Raw genomic sequence first — 18867 nt, forward strand, 5'->3', positions numbered from 1 at the left:
TTTGTAGCTACTTAGTTTCTGCGGTATCTTCTTCATTATATGCCAAAGACACCATCGGTGTCTTGTACTAGGAAAAACTTCTTCAATAGCACACCGCATAGCTTGATCTTGATCTGTGATAATACCATCAGCAGCCTTACCATCCATACATTCAAGCCAAGTCCTAAACAACCAACTAAACGTCTATGTATTTTCATTAGACAATAAACCATAACCCAAAAGGATGGATTGTCCATGATGATTAATGCCAACAAAAAGAGCAAAAGGAAGACCGTACATATTTGTTAAGTAGGTTGTATCAAACGTCACAACGTCGCCAAATTCTTTATATGCCTCCTTACTCCTCCTATCTGCCCAAACACATTACATAAGCATCCATCTTCGTCTAAATCCATATTAAAAACAAAACCATTGGTCTTCTTTTGCATTGTCAAAAAATACTGGTGGATAGCTAAAGCATCCCCTTCTCCAAGACGTATAGATATCTTCTTTTGAATATAATTTCTGCAATCTCTTTCATTGAATGGGACATTCTCATGTCCACCAGCTGCTACAACATGTTGCTTATAATTTCGACTCACTTTAATTCCTGCCATATCACTAATTTCCAGTCGTCTTCCCACATGTGCATTAATCTTTCGATTACATCTAAAGTGGCGAACTTTTCCGGGACTAAGAATATTATTGTGCTCTAAAAGAACACTAATAATTTCGTATTTCCTACTTTCATTCAACTTCGAACAAATTTTGGCTTTACACCCATTTCGACTACTAGGTTGTTGTTCAATAGGATTGCTTCCTACTGATTTAGTTGTCCCACTTTTCGCACATGTCAATGTGATATATCGAACTACTCCTTCTTCTTTTTTAGTTGATCGTTTTCTGATTGAAAAACCTTCTTTTCGAGCATAGGCAAGACAAAGCTCATACATTTCATCTGTATTGCGGAACTCCAAACCAACAGTTGGTACTGTAACTTCGCACAAGTCTTCTTTCTGTTTGCCAATGTCATTCTCGGATGTTTTGTCAAAATGACCCACCTCCTCACTCTCTAAAGAGTTGAACACTTCTGCAACCAAAGATATGTATAAGATATCAAATACATACATCTTAGCAACAAAACCCACAACCTCCGGCAACAAAACCCAAATTCATCAAACCAGACATATATAAATCAATTTATGACAAAATCTTACAAAGTTTACAAATTTCAGAACATTTATAGCATATAATTAGGAATTTGATGAAGTTTGACGGTTTTCATCATATTATTTAGTTTTGCAGTTTTGGGTGCAAATCGTGATCCCATTAATTCGAATTTTAAGGTTTCACGCGACTACCATGAACATATCTTGAGGATCTCTGTCTTAATTTTGGGTTTTTTTCTTTTCTCTTCTATTATTTTAGGCTCAATATAAATAAAAATTCAACCTTTTGTATCATTTCAAACTCACTACGAAACTTAAAGATTATAGTGAGGAAAAGCCCCAAATTTCACTCCAATATCACCTCTTACCTTCTTTTTAGAGAGAGAAAATAGATGAAGAACAAATGAATATTTTTTTGGGGATAAGAGATGGATGTAGAGAGAAAGAGAAAATGACACATTAGGTTAACTTGATTTTGAAAATGAGTGATTGGTTTAGTTAGAGAGAGATTGGTCTAGTAAGAGAGAGCAAGAAAATTCTTCAACAAAAAAAAAAAAAAAAAAAGAGAGAGAGCAAGAAAATGAACAATGTAACAGCTGATTTTCATGGAGATAGAGAGAGAGTTGGAGAAGTGTTTGGTTGTTCCCCATAAAAATGGTTAATTATTTTTCCACCTTAGGTTCTTTTGTTCATATAAGGAATCTAATTGTCCATATATTGGCTACAAAAAAAAAATATTACTATAATAATTAAAAATCTTTTTCAACAAAAAAAAAACTTCGTTTCAACAACAAAAAAAAAAAAAAAACAAAAAAAAAAAAAAATCTTTGGGAGCTCTCCAGACTACAAAAAGAACTCCACTCTCTCTCTCTAACGTTTTCTTTATTGTTTTCTCCTGAAATCTAAACCCCCGATCCAATCTTCACTTCAAATTTCAAGAGAGATTCATCCATCTATCAATCTATCATCACATACATATTTACCTACCTGAAATTAAATCAACAACGAACATAATCCAAAAACGCAATTATGCTTTCTCTAGAATCAAAACCCTAAATTCCTCCACAAATTGTTTGATTTTTTCTTCTTCTGATGAAGAAAATTTCATCTCTTTATCATTATATCTTCCTTAGTAGACGACGAAAACAAACTTCAAAAGAGGGTTTCGTCATTTTATCGGTTTTATAAAAACCTAATTTGATGAATCCCTCTCCATCTTCTTCTTCTCTTTCGTCGATGGATTTCATTCTCTCTCCTCCACCATCTGCGTCGGAGGATGGTGGCGAAACTGCTTGGTATGGAAATATACAGTATCTTCTCAACATCTCAGCTGTTGGTGCTTTATGCTGTGTCTTCATCTTCCTCTTTGTTAAGCTCCGGAGCGATCATCGTCGTATGCCTGGTCCTGCCGGACTCATCGCTAAACTTCTCGCCGTTTGGCACGCTACTGGCCGTGAGATTGGTCGGCACTGCGGTGCCGATGCTGCTCAATTCCTACTTATTGAAGGTGGAAGTTGTACGGTTCTTCTCTCAATCGCTTTTTTTGCTGTGTGTTTTGTTCTTCCTCTTAATCTCTATGCCGGAACTGCTGATATAGCTGATCAATTCTCTAAAACAACTATCAATCATATCCAAAAAGGTTCGCCTTTTCTATGGATTCATTTTCTATTCGTGATAATTGTTGTTTGTTTGGTTCATTTTGGTATTTCCATTATAGAAGAACGTTTGAAAATCACTAGGTTTAGAGATGGTAATGGAAACCCTAGTGATCCTAGTGCAAACTCTTTAGCAATTTTTACAATTATGGTTCAAGGAATTCCAAAGACATTAGCTACTGATAAAACTTTGTTAGAAGGGTATTTCCAACATAAATATCCTGGTAAGATTTATAGGGTTATTGTTCCTATGGATTTGTGTGCTTTGGATGATTTGGTTGAGGATTTGGTGAAAGTTCGGAACGATATTTCTTGGCTAATAGCTCGAATCGACTCTCAAATTGAATCAGATGAGAGTGACATTGGAGAGTTATCTTCAGTTGGGTTCTGGAGTCATATTGTTTCTTTATGGAGAAGAGTAAAAGATTTGTGGTTGGTGGTTATTGCCAAATTAGGGTTAACGGATGAAGATAGATTAAGAAGATTGCAAGAGTTGAGAGCAGATTTGGAAACCGAAATGGCAACTTATAAGGACAATCGAGCACAAGGTGCAGGTATTGCATTTGTGATATTTAAGGACATTTACACAGCTAATAAAGCCGTCCAAGACTTTCGATCTGAGAAGAAGAGACGAACCGGGAGATTCTTCTCTATCATGGAGTTGCAGTTAGGTAGGAGTAAGTGGAAAGTGGAACGAGCTCCACCGGCATCAGACATTTACTGGAATCATTTAGGATCGACAAAACTATCCATGAAACTACGTAGATTTTTCGTGAACACTTGCTTACTGTTGATGCTGTTATTTTGTAGCTCTCCACTTGCAGTGATCAGTGCTCTGAAGAGTGCGGCAAGGATTATTAATGCAGAAGCACTGAATAATGCTCAATCGTGGTTGACTTGGATTGAAAGCTCAAGCTGGGTAGCAACAGTAATCCTCCAATTTCTGCCCAATGTTCTTATATTTGTTAGCATGTATATAGTTATCCCATCTGTTCTTAGCTCTCTCTCCAAGTTTGAACGTCATATAACAGTGTCCGGGGAGCATCGAGCTGCTTTATTGAAGATGGTTTGCTTCTTCTTGGTAAATCTCATCCTCTTACGTGCTTTGGTTGAATCTTCCTTAGAAAGTGCAATTCTGAGTATGGGTAGGTGTTATTTGGATGGAGAAGATTGTAAAAGGATCGAGCAATATATGAGTGCATCATTCTTGTCAAGATCGTGTCTCTCTTCTCTCGCCTTTCTGATTAGTAGCACTTTCTTGGGTATATCATATGATCTGTTAGCTCCCATCCCATGGATCAAGAAGAAGCTACAGAAATTTCGGAAGAATGACATGCTTCAGCTAGTTCCTGAACAGAGTGAAGAATATGCTTTAGAAAGCCAAGACATAGATAACCTCCAAAGCCCTCTCTTATCTGAAAGAGCATTTGATGAGGCTATAAGAGAGAATGGTCTATCTCATGTTCGAGGACTAAACGAAATAGATGTACCAGGTGAAGATCTTTGTGTATATCCAATCAATAGAAGCTCTCCTGTCCCAAAACAAACCTTCGATTTCGCACAATATTATGCATTCAATCTTACTATATTTGCATTGACTCTGATATATTCTTCATTCGCTCCACTTGTGGTTCCTGTCGGTACAATTTATTTCGGGTACAGGTATGTAGTCGACAAGTACAACTTCTTGTTCGTTTACAGAGTCCGTGGGTTTCCTGCTGGAAACGATGGGAAGTTAATGGATACAGTATTATGTATAATGAGGTTCTGTTTAGACTTGTATCTTGTCTCAATGCTCTTGTTCTTCTCAGTTCAAGGAGATTCTACTAAGTTGCAGGCTATATTTACTTTCGGGGTCTTATTATTGTACAAGTTGCTCCCTTCGAAGAATGATGGTTTCCAACCATCTCTATTGGGTAGTATACAGACTGTTGATGCTGTTGTTAATGGACCTCTTGATTATGAGGTATTTTCTCAGCCGAATTTTGATTGGGATACTTATCAATTGTGATTAAAACCCTAATACTGAATTCAAACAGTTGATAGTTTGTTTCCCACTGGTTGTGTTAGGAATGAAAAGTTCTTGGTATTGTATAGTTATTTCTAGATTTTCTTGATCTTGCTTCTTTTGATTTTTTAGTTCATTGATTTTCCACAACTTGTATTATGATCTGCTAGCTCTACCTATAGTAAAAAAAAAAAAATATTAGTCTCCTCTGGAACTTGTCGAACATTTTAGTTTTAAAGCCCTAAACCCTAATACAATATATGGGTCAGGATCATCAATGGAGCTAACCACTTCCATTTTTTAACCAGTTACATTCCAAATGCCACCTAAATTACTAGTCTATGGAGGTACCTATCTGTAATATACGTGCACATTTCTCATATAAAGGGTGTACATGAGGCGAGTACCCTACTTGCCGATAGACCCGTCTGACAGTTGAACGCGTGAGTCGTCCGTCTCTATACCACGTGAGAGTTTGTATATACAATTTTTTTTGGATTTTGACTCGTGTAACCTCTGATATGTCCAAAAAAATTCAACAAATGAGAGGTCTCTTTTTCACATGCCATTATTAGTTTTTCCTCTTAATTATAATTGACCAATAGCTACTCAATTAACATTCCAACTAATAGTCTAGATCTTTAAAAGGCATCATTTGAGAAAAAAATTAATAGAAGTGGTTGTTGCATACAAAGATGCCATTCTTTTTTCCACCATGGAGAAAGATAGATTACAACATGGTCGAATGAGTCTTCATGAGGACTTTTAGTTGCCAACCAATACTTGGGGGCGGTAATTATAAGGCCCAAAATGGGGAAGTTAAAGAGAATCAGACCCAATATTAAATAATAATGAAGAAAAAACCCAGTAGGTAAAAATACAATTTTACCCTTTAAAATGAAATTTTCCGACTAAATCAACGTCAAAAACAATTTTGAACATTTCTAAACAATTTTTGGTTTGCTCTCAACAATTTTGTAAATTTCTGAACAATTCTTAGTTTTTCTCAACAATTTGTAAATTTCTGAACAAATTCATTTTTGCTTAGACATTGTTTTGCCAAAATATTTCACATAAACAAACTGACACAAACATTTTGGCTACAACATTTTTCGATTTGTCTTGTGAAAAAATAAATGGTTTCTGCATTTTTTGTTTTGCTTTCGACATAAATATTAAGACTAAAGCATTTTTTTATTTGTCCTTTACAAAAATTAAAATGTTATGCATATTATCCTTTGTATTTAACAAATCCGTTAACGAACAAATAATATTTTGACTAATACATTATATATGTTGTTAAGAACATAATTATATGTCGCCAACATTTTATAATATGTCGGGACATTATTATAGATATTGTCAACATTTTATAACAACACAATGATATATGTTGTCACCATATAAGGGTAAAAATGTAATTATGAAAAAAAAATATGTTGTCTTGTTAACAACATAATTACATATGTTGTCAACATTTTGAAAAATGTTCCAAAAATGGGTTTTTTTGACATTATTATTTTTGAGTGGGGTTTTTTCCTATTAGGGTCTAGATTTTTGGGTTTTTCACTCATTCTTTGTTTTAGTTTTTTAGTTGGTGTCTTGGTGAACACTGAAACTATGATTTCTGTAGGGTAGATATTCTTAGGGAGGGGCTAAATACACCCATGGAAATTGTTATTAGTTCCGGATACGACTTGGGTTAGGCACTCAGGTGTTTGGCGCCCCTTTGACTACCCTCTTCTTTTCCTTCTTTTTCGTGTCTTTTTCTTTTCTTTCTTCTTCTTGGTTTCTTCTTCGTATCACCATCATCATCATCATCGTCAGCACGCCAAAGAACCACCGTGGAACACTGATGAAGATCTAAAATAGAAAGTCCCAATACAAACAACTTCAAGACATCAAACACTAAAAGACAAATTATATTTAGATATAATGTAGACCAATCAAATTAAATCTAACATTGAACAATCAAATTAGGTTAGAATTTATCTTGAAGCAACGTTTAAGCGAGATAACAACTAGAAGTTCTCCCTTCAAAACACCATCGAATTAGTCCAAGTCCGAGCCTTTGTTTTGGCTTTCGAACGGGTCGATCTGTGTGCTCTATATCGGGTGCCAATAGATGTTTGGGGGTCAAAAGAGATTGACATTAGTCAATCTACTCCCTCTGGTGATAACAACTTTTAGAGTGTTGTTGGCCGCCCCCGTTTTTATTGCGAAATATGAAAATTTTGTTATTCAGATATGCCTTTTGTTTGTTTTGAACTGTACGATTTAATTTTTTTGAGTTATTTCTTATTTGGCCCCCTACTTTGTGACCAGCTTCTTTTATAGCCCCTTGTTTTCCGTAAATTCAAATGTCGCCCCCTTATTTAATGTAAATGTCATAAGTACCCTTCCTATAAATATTTTTTCAAAAATAAAATTAAATAGATAACATAAAGTAGGGGGTCACCTCACCTCTCTCTCTTTTTCCACCTCACATTTCTCTCTTTTTCCACCTCACCTTTCTCTCTCTCTCTCTCCACCTCTCATCTCTATCTCTTTCGCCGTCTTCTCCGACAAGGTTGTCGTTCGAAAAAATTTCCGGCCGGCGATCTTGAAAGAAAAAAAAAAATTTTCTCTCCTCTCTCTCTAAAACTCCGGCGAAGGGGTTTCCCTTCACCGGAGGTATTCAAACCAGATCGGTCTGTTCATGAACAAACCTAAGGGAAACCCCTCCGGCGGAGTGTTTAGAGAGAGAGATGAGAGATTTTTTTTAATGGTGGAAGGTCGTCAGTCGGAAAATTTTTCGTTCGGCAACTTTCGTCGGAGAAGAGAGAGGTGACACTACAAAAATTGGTACTTTGGACGACGGTGGTAACCGACGGTTTTTTAAAAACCGTTGGGAATAAAGACTATTACCGACGGGATTTTCATAACTGTCGGTAATTTCTACCATCACCGACGCTTTAAAAGAAAAGCTGTCGGTACAGGAAAAATTGATAGGGTTACTTTCGGGAAAAAAAATTTAGACCGAGAAAAATTTCGACCTAATACCCCACTTTCGTTTCTATTTAGTTTTCCAGTTTCTTTAGTTTTCTATCGAATCTTATTCTCTCAAACTGCAAATCACTGAGAAAGAGAGAGAGGTGAGGTGGAGAGATGGAGGTGAAGAGATGTTTCTTAATATTTTTATTTTAAACATATAAATTTATAGGAAGGGTAGTTAAGAAATTTATCTTAAAAAAAGGGTCAAATTTGAATTTACAAGAAATAGGAGGTCAAGAAGGAAGTTAGTCACAAAGTAGGGGGCCAAATTGGACTTAACTCTTTTTCCTATTAAATTTAAGGGTTCGATAGAGTTATTTCAGATATCCCCATTTTAGGAACAAAAAAATTCAGTGCATCTCTAATGGTACACTCAAACTCAAATGGACACTATTACAAATCATGTTTAATGGACACTCTATTAGACCTCAATAATGATGTTGAGGTAGTTATTTTAGAGATGTACAAAAAAAATACTCTATATTTGGAGTGTTTTCTCAAGTGTCCTTTAAATGTGTTTAAATCAATAAAAAGCTTTATTTTATGAATATTTTCTTCTATTAAATTTAGGAGCGACATGTGTTACGAATAAAATTATTTTAAAGGTGTCATTTAAATCCACAAAGCCTAGAGTGTATCTAATTTGCCACTATTTTTTTTGTTAAAAGTTATAATTTGTCACTTAAGAAATAATCTGAGTAATTGACACTTCGCAGTTAGAAATATGTGTAAAAGTGTTTTTTAAAAATCTATTTGAGTTGTTTACTCTGTTTAGTAAGCTACTAGGTTTCTTCCCCGTCCTACGGACGGGGAAGATCCCCATTGGCTAACGCCTTTGAAGAAGAGAAAAATAAATTTAAATTACAACATAAATTACATTAACTTTCCTTAATTTGTAAATCATATTCCAAAATAGAGATAACCGTGTGTTTAAAGGGGAGAGAGGAAAAATTGTATTATGGAAGAAATATCACTAACAGAAAAGATTTAATAAAAAACAATTGGGAAATTTAATTTCAATTTTAAGTGAAGTAGTTAGGAGAGAATTTAGGAAGATATGGAAGAGTGCGTTAGTTATTTAGATATAAGATGTAATCCGTGGGATAAAAAAAATAGGGAGAGAAATATGTGGGTAGTTATTCTAACCAACTTTGACTGATTTACATAGATACCCTTCTTTTTTTAGTGTATTTACATAAAAAGATTTTATATTATCCGTCGGATGTGTTCCCAACTAAATCTCTAAAATAAAATGGACGGCCAGACTTATCTCCTGGATAACCGACTGATCTGTTTTAATATAATAGATATAAAAAGCTCTTCTGTTTAGTAAGCTATATAAAAATCAGTTTCAAAAAAAAAAGCTATATAAAAATCTATTTGAGCTGTTTATTCTGTTTATCCTTAAATACTTGGGTGCGACGTTTGGTAACAAAAAAGAAATGAAATTTTCATGTTGTGTTTATTAAGATAATATACTTACTTCAATATATTATAGGTCCACGGGTTTTAGGCTCAAAATAAAATTCGAAAAGGGATTAAGGCTCAATCTTCCCAGAAAATAGGATTTCAATCTTTTTCCCTTTTGGAAGAAACATTGTTGATACATAATGTGTTATGCATGACACATATAAAAAAATGAAATAAAGTATGAAACTTTAACAATAAATAACACCTTATTTATGAAATAAAACAAGAATCAATAAACAGAAAAACGTTGTAACTTTGACATCTAGACATACTTTAACTATACTAAATGTGTTTTGTTGTAGAAATATAAGTAATTGATACTAAATAACGTGTATATTGCGAAATAAATAGTAAATTTGAAATCAATCGAAAAAATCTGAGAAAAAAAAGAAAGAGAATTTTAGGGATTGATTTTCAAAAGTGGGGTTTTTCTTAAATAAAAGGTTATAATGAGTATTATGATTAAAAAGAAATGATAGAGATCTGTTTTTTCTATAAAGATGGGTCAATTTGGACTTAACATCCACTATAATTATTATTTTGACTTAAAATCCTATATTAATATAAGAGTGGACTAAATGTATGTTTAGGTGTAGAGTTTTTTACTAGAAATCCAAAAATTAATATATTATTAGCAATATATAAATAATAAATGTTAAAATAATATGACAAGACTAATTTTTCATACACATAGAGATCAAAATTTGGAAAATTAGAACTTTATATGTAGTGGTGTGGTGATGATGATTTTAGTATTGATGATGATAGTAATATGTTAAGAATTATGACGTTGTGTTAGTAGTGAGAATGAACTTTTCTTAAAGATGTAGTTTGAAGGAATTGCTAACAACTAACAAGTGGATCCGAGTTTTGATTAGTAGTTTTGGTAATTGAACACCAAGTCACTAACTGACCCAATATAAAGAATTTTCCTATTTTGTACTTCAAGAAAAATACATACTACATAATAAATTCTTTCCATTTTAAGTCTTAACCAATCATTATGTGGTCAAAATGAGTCCAAATGCATGTATAAGGTCGATGAAAACCATATATAATAGTCTCCTCTATAAGAGAGTCTCTGTGAGAGAGTTAGAGAGAGCAAGTGAAAAAAAGATGGGGAGAAGTGAACTGCAAGATCAACTACTCATAGCAAGAGAACCAGATATCGACGAGATAAGAAACTGTCGTCAATTTTATAAAGAATCAGTAACAGAGAGCAAAAAAATGTGGTATTTGGCAGGTCCAGCCATTTTCACCACTGTTGCTCAATACTCTCTAGGAGCAACCACTCTAATGTTCGTAGGCCGCCTAAACACACTTGAGTTGGATGCTGCCTCGATAGTAAATATAGTTATTGGGGGCTTAGCTTTTGGAATCATGGTACGTAGTGTGTGACCCCTGTCAATATTGTTAACTTGATTAATTTTACGTAGTGTTGAAATAATATTAAGTCAATATGAATATTACTAACTCTGAAGAAATTTGAACGGGTGATACCGAAGAAATATATACGAACCTAACCTATTTCTATTATTTAATTACTAGTATTATTTTATAACAAAAGTGTATGTGCTCTGTCAATATTTTGTATATCATTCAAGTTTTGACAAAAAGAATGTAATATAGTGATATTCTCTCTAAGGATTTGGAACTACAAAATGTTTGTTTAGTCTCCTACTTGGTTAAGCTTAAGCAACCTAATATCTTGTACCACTTAGCCATCTGTTTCAGCAATAAGCAGCAAATGTACACAAATAAACCATGGAGTGTGAAGACATCAAGTGAGAGAATTTTGCTTGGGAGAGCGTCGCAAGCCTGAGCTACCCAAACTTAATAAGTGTCCAGACCTTTTGGATGGGTTTGTAGCGCCTTCGTCAAGAACAAACCTTCGTACTTTATTGGGTTTCGGCATGGGTGTCAAAAGCAAGAAAAATATCGATAACTATTAAGGTTCGGGACGTCACAATTGGTATCAGAACCGATAACCACTCGTCTCCAAGGGTGGGGATTGTAATAGTTCCACATCGGGAGAGTTTCGAGCCAGGGCGGCCCTGAGGGGCAAGCAGGCGAAGCCTCGCTTCGGGCCCAGGGTCTCACATGATGATAATAAAGAAAGAATTAAGGGGACCCCGATTTATTTCATCTTTATAAACCACTATAACAAAATAGAATAAGTAGTCTCTTGTAGCTCAATTTTTTTTTTTTGTTGAACTTCTTGTAGCTCAATTGGTAGAAAGTATGATAGAGAGTCTAAACAACCCAGGTTTTATCTCAAGCATAAACATTTTTTCCTTATTAAATTGTAATTTATTTTAAATTACTTTACTTGATACTTTTACCACCACCACGATTACTCTTCTAGCATTGTACCTCTGCTACAACCACAATTATTAAACCTCTATCATTAATTGTACCTTCACCGCCACCATCACCACCACTTTAAACCTCAACACCACAACCACCACCACCGATAAACCTCTACACTACAATCACCATCAAACAACAACCAACACTATCACCAAAAACATAAAAAAAGAGAAGGTTGAATTTTTTTTGAACTATTTTCTCTATGAATCATTTTCTAATATTTTTTCGGTAAAAAAAGAAGAAGAAACAGAACAAGCTACTGACTCGCGGAGTTCCGAATTCGCTGAACCACTTGATTGAGAAGTCGATTAAGGACCGGTGAGGGTTCTCCCCGAACCTAAGACGATACCTCACATCACGTGCAAAAAAATGTCTAAAATTTCAATATACAATTTTTTTTCCATGTGAAACGTGTGTGGGCCACATTTTTAAAACTCGCTTCGAGCCTCCAAAATCTCAGGACCGGCCCTATTTCGAGCCCAATATAGGTGTATGCTCAAGCTTAGTAAGTATCGAGCCGTTTTGGTGGGCTTGTGAAGCCTTCACCAAAAACAAAACTTAATTCGTAGGGCCTTGGTGTCAAATGCTACAATAATGTCGATAACTGCTAAAGTCTGGGGCGTTACAATGTAGGTTGCCTTTCTCTCTAACACGAGAAGCAAATCGAAAAGTCTAAGCATATAATATGAAATATTGGCCAAGTATTATGTGGTTTATTTCCTATATATGTGTGTATGTGCTGAGAATCCTAACATTTGATACGAAAACTTCAGCTTGGAATGGGTAGTGCATTGGAAACATTATGTGGACAAGCATTTGGAGCAAAACGATTACATATGTTAGGCTTATACATGCAACGCTCGTGGATAATCCTAAACTTGACGTGTGTAATCCTCCTTCCCGTCTACATTTTCGCTACACCGATCTTGAAATTCTTCGGACATGAAGAAGAAATAGCAGAGCTAGCAGGGAAGTTTGCTTTATACATGATTCCTCAATCATTCGCTTATGCAATGAATTTCCCATTAATGAAATTTTTACAAGCACAGAGTAAAGTCATGGCAATGGCTTTGATATCTGGAGTAGTTCTTTGTTTCCATATATTCTTAAGTTGGCTTCTTATTGTTCAATTCAAGCTTGGATTGCCTGGTGCAGCTATCTCACTCAATTTATCCTGGTGGATTTTAGTTTCGAGTCAATTTGCTTATGTTGTAATGGGCAACTGTCCTGGTGCTTGGACTGGTTTTAGTCCGAAAGCACTCCATGATTTGGGTGCGTTCGCTCGCCTCTCCATTGGTTCAGCCATGATGTTATGGTACAACTTCTCTCTCTCTCTCTCTCACACACAATCTTCATGAATGAGGATGTTGAACTGGAAAATGCAAACAACTAGGTCTAAGGTATGTAATTTGAACAATACAGCCTTGAAGTCTGGAACCTCATGTTCCTGATTCTGTTGGCGGGTCGACTGAGGAACGCTGAAGTAGCCGTTGCTGCAATTTCCATCTGGTAAGATTAATTAAAACTTTCACATATTCAATCACTTGGTTAAGTGAAAGTTTTTTTTCCTGAAAAATGTCAATTTTTGTCCATGGCAGCCATAACATAAATGGTTGGGAGTTGATGATATTCATAGGATTCAATGCTGCAATCAGGTACCACACACCCATATACGTATATATACTTCCTTGCTAGTTTCTTGACTAAACTTTGATCTTTACTCAAGACTTTTGATGTGAAATATGTATAGTGTGAGGATTTCAAATGAACTTGGAGCAGGAAGGCCAAGAGCAGCCAAGTTCTCTATAATAGTGGTGCTTATATCTGCAACATTGGTTGGTGTAGCATTCATGGTTCTTGTCTTCGCCCTGAGAAACGTTTACGCTCTTCCATTTACCAACAATCTTGCGGTGGCAAATATCGTGTCGGATCTTGCTGTCATCTTCTCTATCACGTTATTACTCAACAGTGTCTATCCAGTTCTAACAGGTTAGAATCTTAACTACATTTTGATCAAAAGCTAGTTTCTGTCAGAATAGTTCCACATGGACGAAAAGAAGCTTTTTGACTAAGTAACATCTCGGGCTTCTCTACCCTAGTAGCCATTTGGGTTCTTGAGTTAGAAGTTCACAATTATGATAGTTTCGGCTCCTTGAAAAATTAATTTTGATTTTATCGGTTTAGGGTTCAAGATTTAGGGTTTGGTTTTGGATTTGCAGGTGTAGCTGTAGGAGCTGGATGGCAGTGGTTAGTGGCGTACATTAATGTCGGATGTTATTACATCGTCGGTCTACCACTAGGAATCTTGCTTGGTATCAAAATGGATATGGGTGTCAAGGTTAATAATCGATTTAGTCCCCTGTTCTCTATCTTATCGAGATCCATATAGCAATTCAAGTATTTATATAATGGGTACATTTCGAATGATAGGGAGTATGGACTGGTATGCTTTCTGGAATAGCTTTGCAAACTTTGGTTCTTGCTGGTATTACACTTGGAACAAACTGGGACAAAGAGGTAGAACTACTTTCTCTTCCTTTGAAGAACCTCTTCATTCTTTTGCTCAAATTTATCGATTGATTGAGAAGACAAAAGCCTTTCATTTTGAACAGGTTAAGATGGCGAAATCTCGTTTAGATGTATGGGGAGGATCAATAGACCTTAAAGTAGAAACAGAGGTTGTTAATTTCAACACAAGTGATGTTTATCCGTGTATTTAATTTTTTCAACTCGTAATATATGATATATTGTATATATCCTGAGTGATTTTGGGCATCTCTCGCCCCAATAGCTAACTTGGTAACTGAGGTTTCCCTCGCACTTCAAATATGACTATCTGCCTTTTTTTACAATCAATGTGGTATTATTTAATAGGATACGTTACATAAGGAGGATCGAAAATAGGAGATCCAGCGGTCAAGATAAGTTGCAGAAATAATATACGTGTATGTACGTGACGGATCGAGAAGACGAGATCCGACGATCAAGAAGAATTCAGAATATTGAAGATATATTGAAGATATGTGAAGATTTAGTTTCTTATATTCAGAATATAATATCTCTTGTAACTATCTAATGGTAATATTAGATAGATTTTGTATTATTTCCTAGTTTAGTAATTAGAAACTAGGAAACCCTAAACCCTAAGTTATCTATAAATAGGAGAGGGTTCTAGGATTCAAAATCATCGGGTTATGTCTGACCAATGTAACCGATCAAACCCACATACAATTGTATGTGGTGAATTATAATAAAGAAGTTGTTCTCCGTGGATGTAGGTCTTGAGTATTCGACCGAACCACGTTAAATTATCGTGTCTTTTACTTCATGTCCATACCTCCGATTATAATATAATCGTGAATTTAACATGGTATCATGAGCAGGTTATGTGTTCATGCTTTACGCTTCCGCAAATTTCCAACTTTTTTTTAGTTGTGATTACATTATTATTCGATCGCTTTGTCGATCTGTTTAACTTTTCCAAGATTATTCTTGTGATTATGCTTCACCGTCATGACGGGAAAATCAAGTGATTAAAAAATATATATATATATATATATATATATATATATATATTTTGTAGGAGAATAGGAAAGAAGATACTTATTTGATTTATTGGAGTTTGCTAAAGTTCATCAAAGTAGCATCAACGGTTTCTTCTTCAACAAAGGTATGTTTCACTTTTATTCTCGAATTTTTTCGAATTTTTCTTAGTATTTTTTTAACTAAAATAGGTATGAAATTGAAAAAGATATCCTGGAACCAAAACAGACCAGATCTGGGTCTATTCCCGTTCCAGCCGACCACTGGAACCTACTTTATTCCGTTTTTTTCGATCCGGAACCAAAAAAAAAAAAAAAGAACTCATTTCTTTCCACCCCGTGCCAAACAGACCTTTACACGCTGACCTTAGTCAGCGATGGTTGACCCGCACTTTGACCCGAGATTTTTAACACGCTGACCTTAGTCAGCGAGCTTTGACTCGTGAAATCTTCATTGCTGCCTTCTTCTTCTTCCCCGCGTGATAAACCCTAGGGTTTTCTTCCCTCCCGCCGAGAACAACCACCGCCTCTTGTCGCCGACAGAAAACTAGGGTTTGATTCACTCGATTTTTCCGGCGTATTTTCGTACCAATCGTTGCTTCCATCGATTTGGACCAACCACCAATGATTACTTTTACATTTGGTGAAGAATAAGAGTGTTTTCTCATCGGTTTTATATCACCACCGATCACTCTCTCTCTCTAGATTTCTTTGTCGGCTGCGATGAATAAGCCTTAACCGACCATTTCACCTCTTATCAACCGATTATCTATGATTGATTTCCAAATCCGAAACTTATTACTTCTAGAGCTTTCTCTCTCTAGACATATACCACCATTGATGAACCTTGACATTGGCTCAAATTGGTTGGATTTAAATCTATTCTAGCAACCTACTATCGATTAGATATGGTTTTTTTTCAATTACCTTCTGATTTGGGAAACCCGATTTTGAGAAATTTCTCAATTTGGGTAAACCCTAATAGAGAAGTTCCTAAATTTCCCCAAATTAAGTATTTGTGACAGTTTCTCATCCCACTATTTTGTGACAGATTGCTTTGCCACAGTTTATCTGTCGGAAATTTATATTGTGACAGACTTCTAATGTCACTTATATCCAACTATTCATAGTTGTGACACAATTTTCTACTGTCACTAATGTTACAGTTTTGCGACGAATTAGTTATTTCCACAATTTGTCGCAACCACACACAGTTTTGTGTGACAAACTTTTATCACAATTTCATTGTTGGAAAATTATTTTGTGACCGACTTCTAGTGTCACCTATATCCAACTATTTCTAGTTGTGACACAACCTTTTTGTCACCTTTCACTTCAATTTGTGACACTAAAATAGATTATTTTATCTATTTTTTTCCGGATATACCCGTGATATTTCTAAAGTCATACTGTGTTTATGACGATTTTATTTCTCTACCAAAATTTTGGACTTTCCCTTCAATGGAGAAAGAATTCCTATTTTGGAATTTAATTCCGGAACTCAACCCGCGAAATTTTCATAATCATATATTTCTAATGATTATTTTCTTTCTTCCAATTCTATTTTGGAATTTTCCTACCAAATTATATTTTGGAATATTTTTTCACTTAATAGAATATCTCTTCCACGAATAGAATATCTCTATTTTCCATTCCGGAATTATATTCGCAATCTTGCCTTTTTTGGCAATGAATTTCATGTCGACAATCGTTTTGGTTGTTCCTTCTCCAATATTTTTTGGTATTCCGACAATGATTTCTTGTCGATTTTAAACAAAACAACATTATTTTGTTGTCACTCCTAAAGTTCATACTTGACTTTTTTATACGACAAGATATTGATCATCACAACCTTTTAGTTGTTGACATTTTCTTCATACAATGACCAACTTTACATACATGAGAAAAATACATGTAGTTTCGTTGTCATTGATTTTCGCTCAATTTTTTGACCGCAACTACCAACTTTTTGGTTGTGACTTAATCATCGTTCAATCATCTTCTAACGCATCCACAATCCAAGAGTTGCAAGAAAACGAATACGACGAATCAAGAAGTATTTCATTTTTCTCTCTCCAAGTCGGACACTTCAAAATTTACGTGCTCCAACTTGCGGGGGGGTAATAGGATACGTTACATAAGGAGGATCGAAAATAGGAGATCCGGCGGTCAAGATAAGTTGCAGAAATAATATACGTGTATGTACGTGACGGATCGAGAAGACGAGATCCGACGATCAAGAAGAATTCAGAATATTGAAGATATATTGAAGATATATTGAAGATATATTGAAGATATGTGAAGATTTAGTTTCTTATATTCAGAATATCTCTTGTAACTATCTAATGGTAATATTAGATAGATTTTGTATTATTTCCTAGTTTAGTAATTAGAAACTAGGAAACCCTAAACCCTAAGTTATCTATAAATAGGAGAGGGTTCTAGGATTCAAAATCATTGAGTTATGTCTGACCAATGTAACCGATCAAACCCACATACAATTGTATGTGGTGAATTATACTCCCTCCGTCCCATATTGAATGACCTAATTTCTATTTTGGGTTGTCCCATTTTAGTGTCCTGTTTCTAAAAATAAAGAAAATAACTTTTTGCTCTTTCCAACAATACCCATTACTATAAATTCAATGACAACTTTATTTAAAAGTAAATTCAACTTTTTCATTGTAAATTACAAAAGTTAATGAGGTTAAAATTGGAAAAACCATGTTATTTTTTAAAGTCAAACTCCAATTAATGACGTTCCCTTAAAAAGTTTGGTTTTCAAAATAGGTCATTCTTTTTTGGACTGAGGGAGTAATAAAGAAGTTGTTCTCCGTGGATGTAGGTCTTGAGTATTCGACCGAACCACTTTAAATTATCGTGTCTTTTACTTCATGTCCATACCTCCGATTATAATATAATCGTGAATTTAACATTATCGTAACAGTAAATATTGACACACGTTTTAGTGTCCAAGTTTGCATGGCCTTTCATCTTTACCTTAGCAGAACAGATAATTAACTTCAAATTCCGATACATCTAAGTATCTAACTAAGCTTCATTTGTGGTTGTGATGACAGAATGTAGATTCTCCCAGGCTAGGAGAGATTGTGGTTTAAGGAGGAAAGAATGTGCCTTGTTCTACAGACAGCTTAAGAAAATCAAACAGTAAGAAGAAGGCATGAAAACAAAGTAGATGTTGTTAGTCATGGATGTGTTTAATTTACATGATCTTTTAGAATAAATGAACTAGTTATTTTCTTTCTTCAAATCAACTTTTATTGATAAATTAATCCATCACCCTTTGGTGTAATAGTTAGATACCCTTCTTAAACCCACGAGGTCTTAGGATCGAATTTTGGTAGAAACAGTTTATCACTAAGATTTATCATATAATTAAGATAATAAATAAGTGTAAGAATAGACGGGCTTTCAGGGCCTTTAGGATGACCTTTATGTGCCTTCAAATGGTTTTTAGGGCTCAAAATATATAAATGATTGCGGTTATAGTACTAATTCAATTAATGATGCGTTCCATATTATATTCATAATGTATCAATGCAATATAATTGTAATGACTGTTTGAAGTCTAATGTCACAAGATTATATATTAAAAGGGCCAAACACAAAGCACGTCAGAC

The 18867-nt window shown here is 34.9% G+C and overlaps 3 protein-coding genes across 3 annotated transcripts; 2 read left to right on the top strand and 1 right to left on the bottom strand.

Annotated features, from left to right (window-relative positions):
• Positions 1 to 305: 305 nt before the first annotated feature.
• On the bottom strand, positions 306 to 1109 carry LOC147565836 (protein FAR1-RELATED SEQUENCE 6-like). Its single transcript, XM_086652717.1, has one exon. It carries the CDS (start codon positions 1107 to 1109, stop codon positions 306 to 308), a length of 804 nt encoding a protein of 267 aa, XP_086508843.1.
• Positions 1110 to 1901: 792 nt separating this feature from the next.
• LOC147565837 (early-responsive to dehydration stress protein (ERD4)) lies at positions 1902 to 4903 on the top strand. Its single transcript, XM_086652320.1, has one exon. It carries the CDS (start codon positions 2349 to 2351, stop codon positions 4812 to 4814), a length of 2466 nt encoding a protein of 821 aa, XP_086508446.1. The 5' UTR covers positions 1902 to 2348; the 3' UTR covers positions 4815 to 4903.
• Positions 4904 to 10430: 5527 nt separating this feature from the next.
• Positions 10431 to 18493, top strand: LOC147565838 (protein DETOXIFICATION 33-like). The gene is made up of 9 exons (XM_086668073.1): positions 10431 to 10697; positions 12458 to 12999; positions 13107 to 13193; positions 13283 to 13339; positions 13435 to 13673; positions 13904 to 14022; positions 14115 to 14201; positions 14297 to 14362; positions 18307 to 18493. The coding sequence occupies exons 1-9, from the start codon at positions 10431 to 10433 to the stop codon at positions 18343 to 18345; spliced, it is 1503 nt and encodes a 500-aa protein (XP_086524199.1). The 3' UTR covers positions 18346 to 18493.
• Positions 18494 to 18867: the final 374 nt, after the last annotated feature.

This window comes from Eschscholzia californica, unplaced genomic scaffold (genome assembly GCF_041429995.1).
Source record: "Eschscholzia californica isolate CP2 unplaced genomic scaffold, dmEscCali1.0.p SCAF_1, whole genome shotgun sequence".
Classification (NCBI taxonomy): Eukaryota; Viridiplantae; Streptophyta; class Magnoliopsida; order Ranunculales; family Papaveraceae; genus Eschscholzia; species Eschscholzia californica.

Coding starts and splice junctions, on each gene's coding strand:
- LOC147565836 (XM_086652717.1), bottom strand. CDS start 1,109: ATGTATGTATTTGATATCTTATACATATCTTTGGTTGCAGAAGTGTTC.
- LOC147565837 (XM_086652320.1), top strand. CDS start 2,349: ATGAATCCCTCTCCATCTTCTTCTTCTCTTTCGTCGATGGATTTCATT.
- LOC147565838 (XM_086668073.1), top strand. CDS start 10,431: ATGGGGAGAAGTGAACTGCAAGATCAACTACTCATAGCAAGAGAACCA. Junction 14,023..14,114: donor AAATGGATATGGGTGTCAAG/GTTAATAATCGA, acceptor TTCGAATGATAG/GGAGTATGGACTGGTATGCT. Junction 14,202..14,296: donor GAACAAACTGGGACAAAGAG/GTAGAACTACTT, acceptor CATTTTGAACAG/GTTAAGATGGCGAAATCTCG.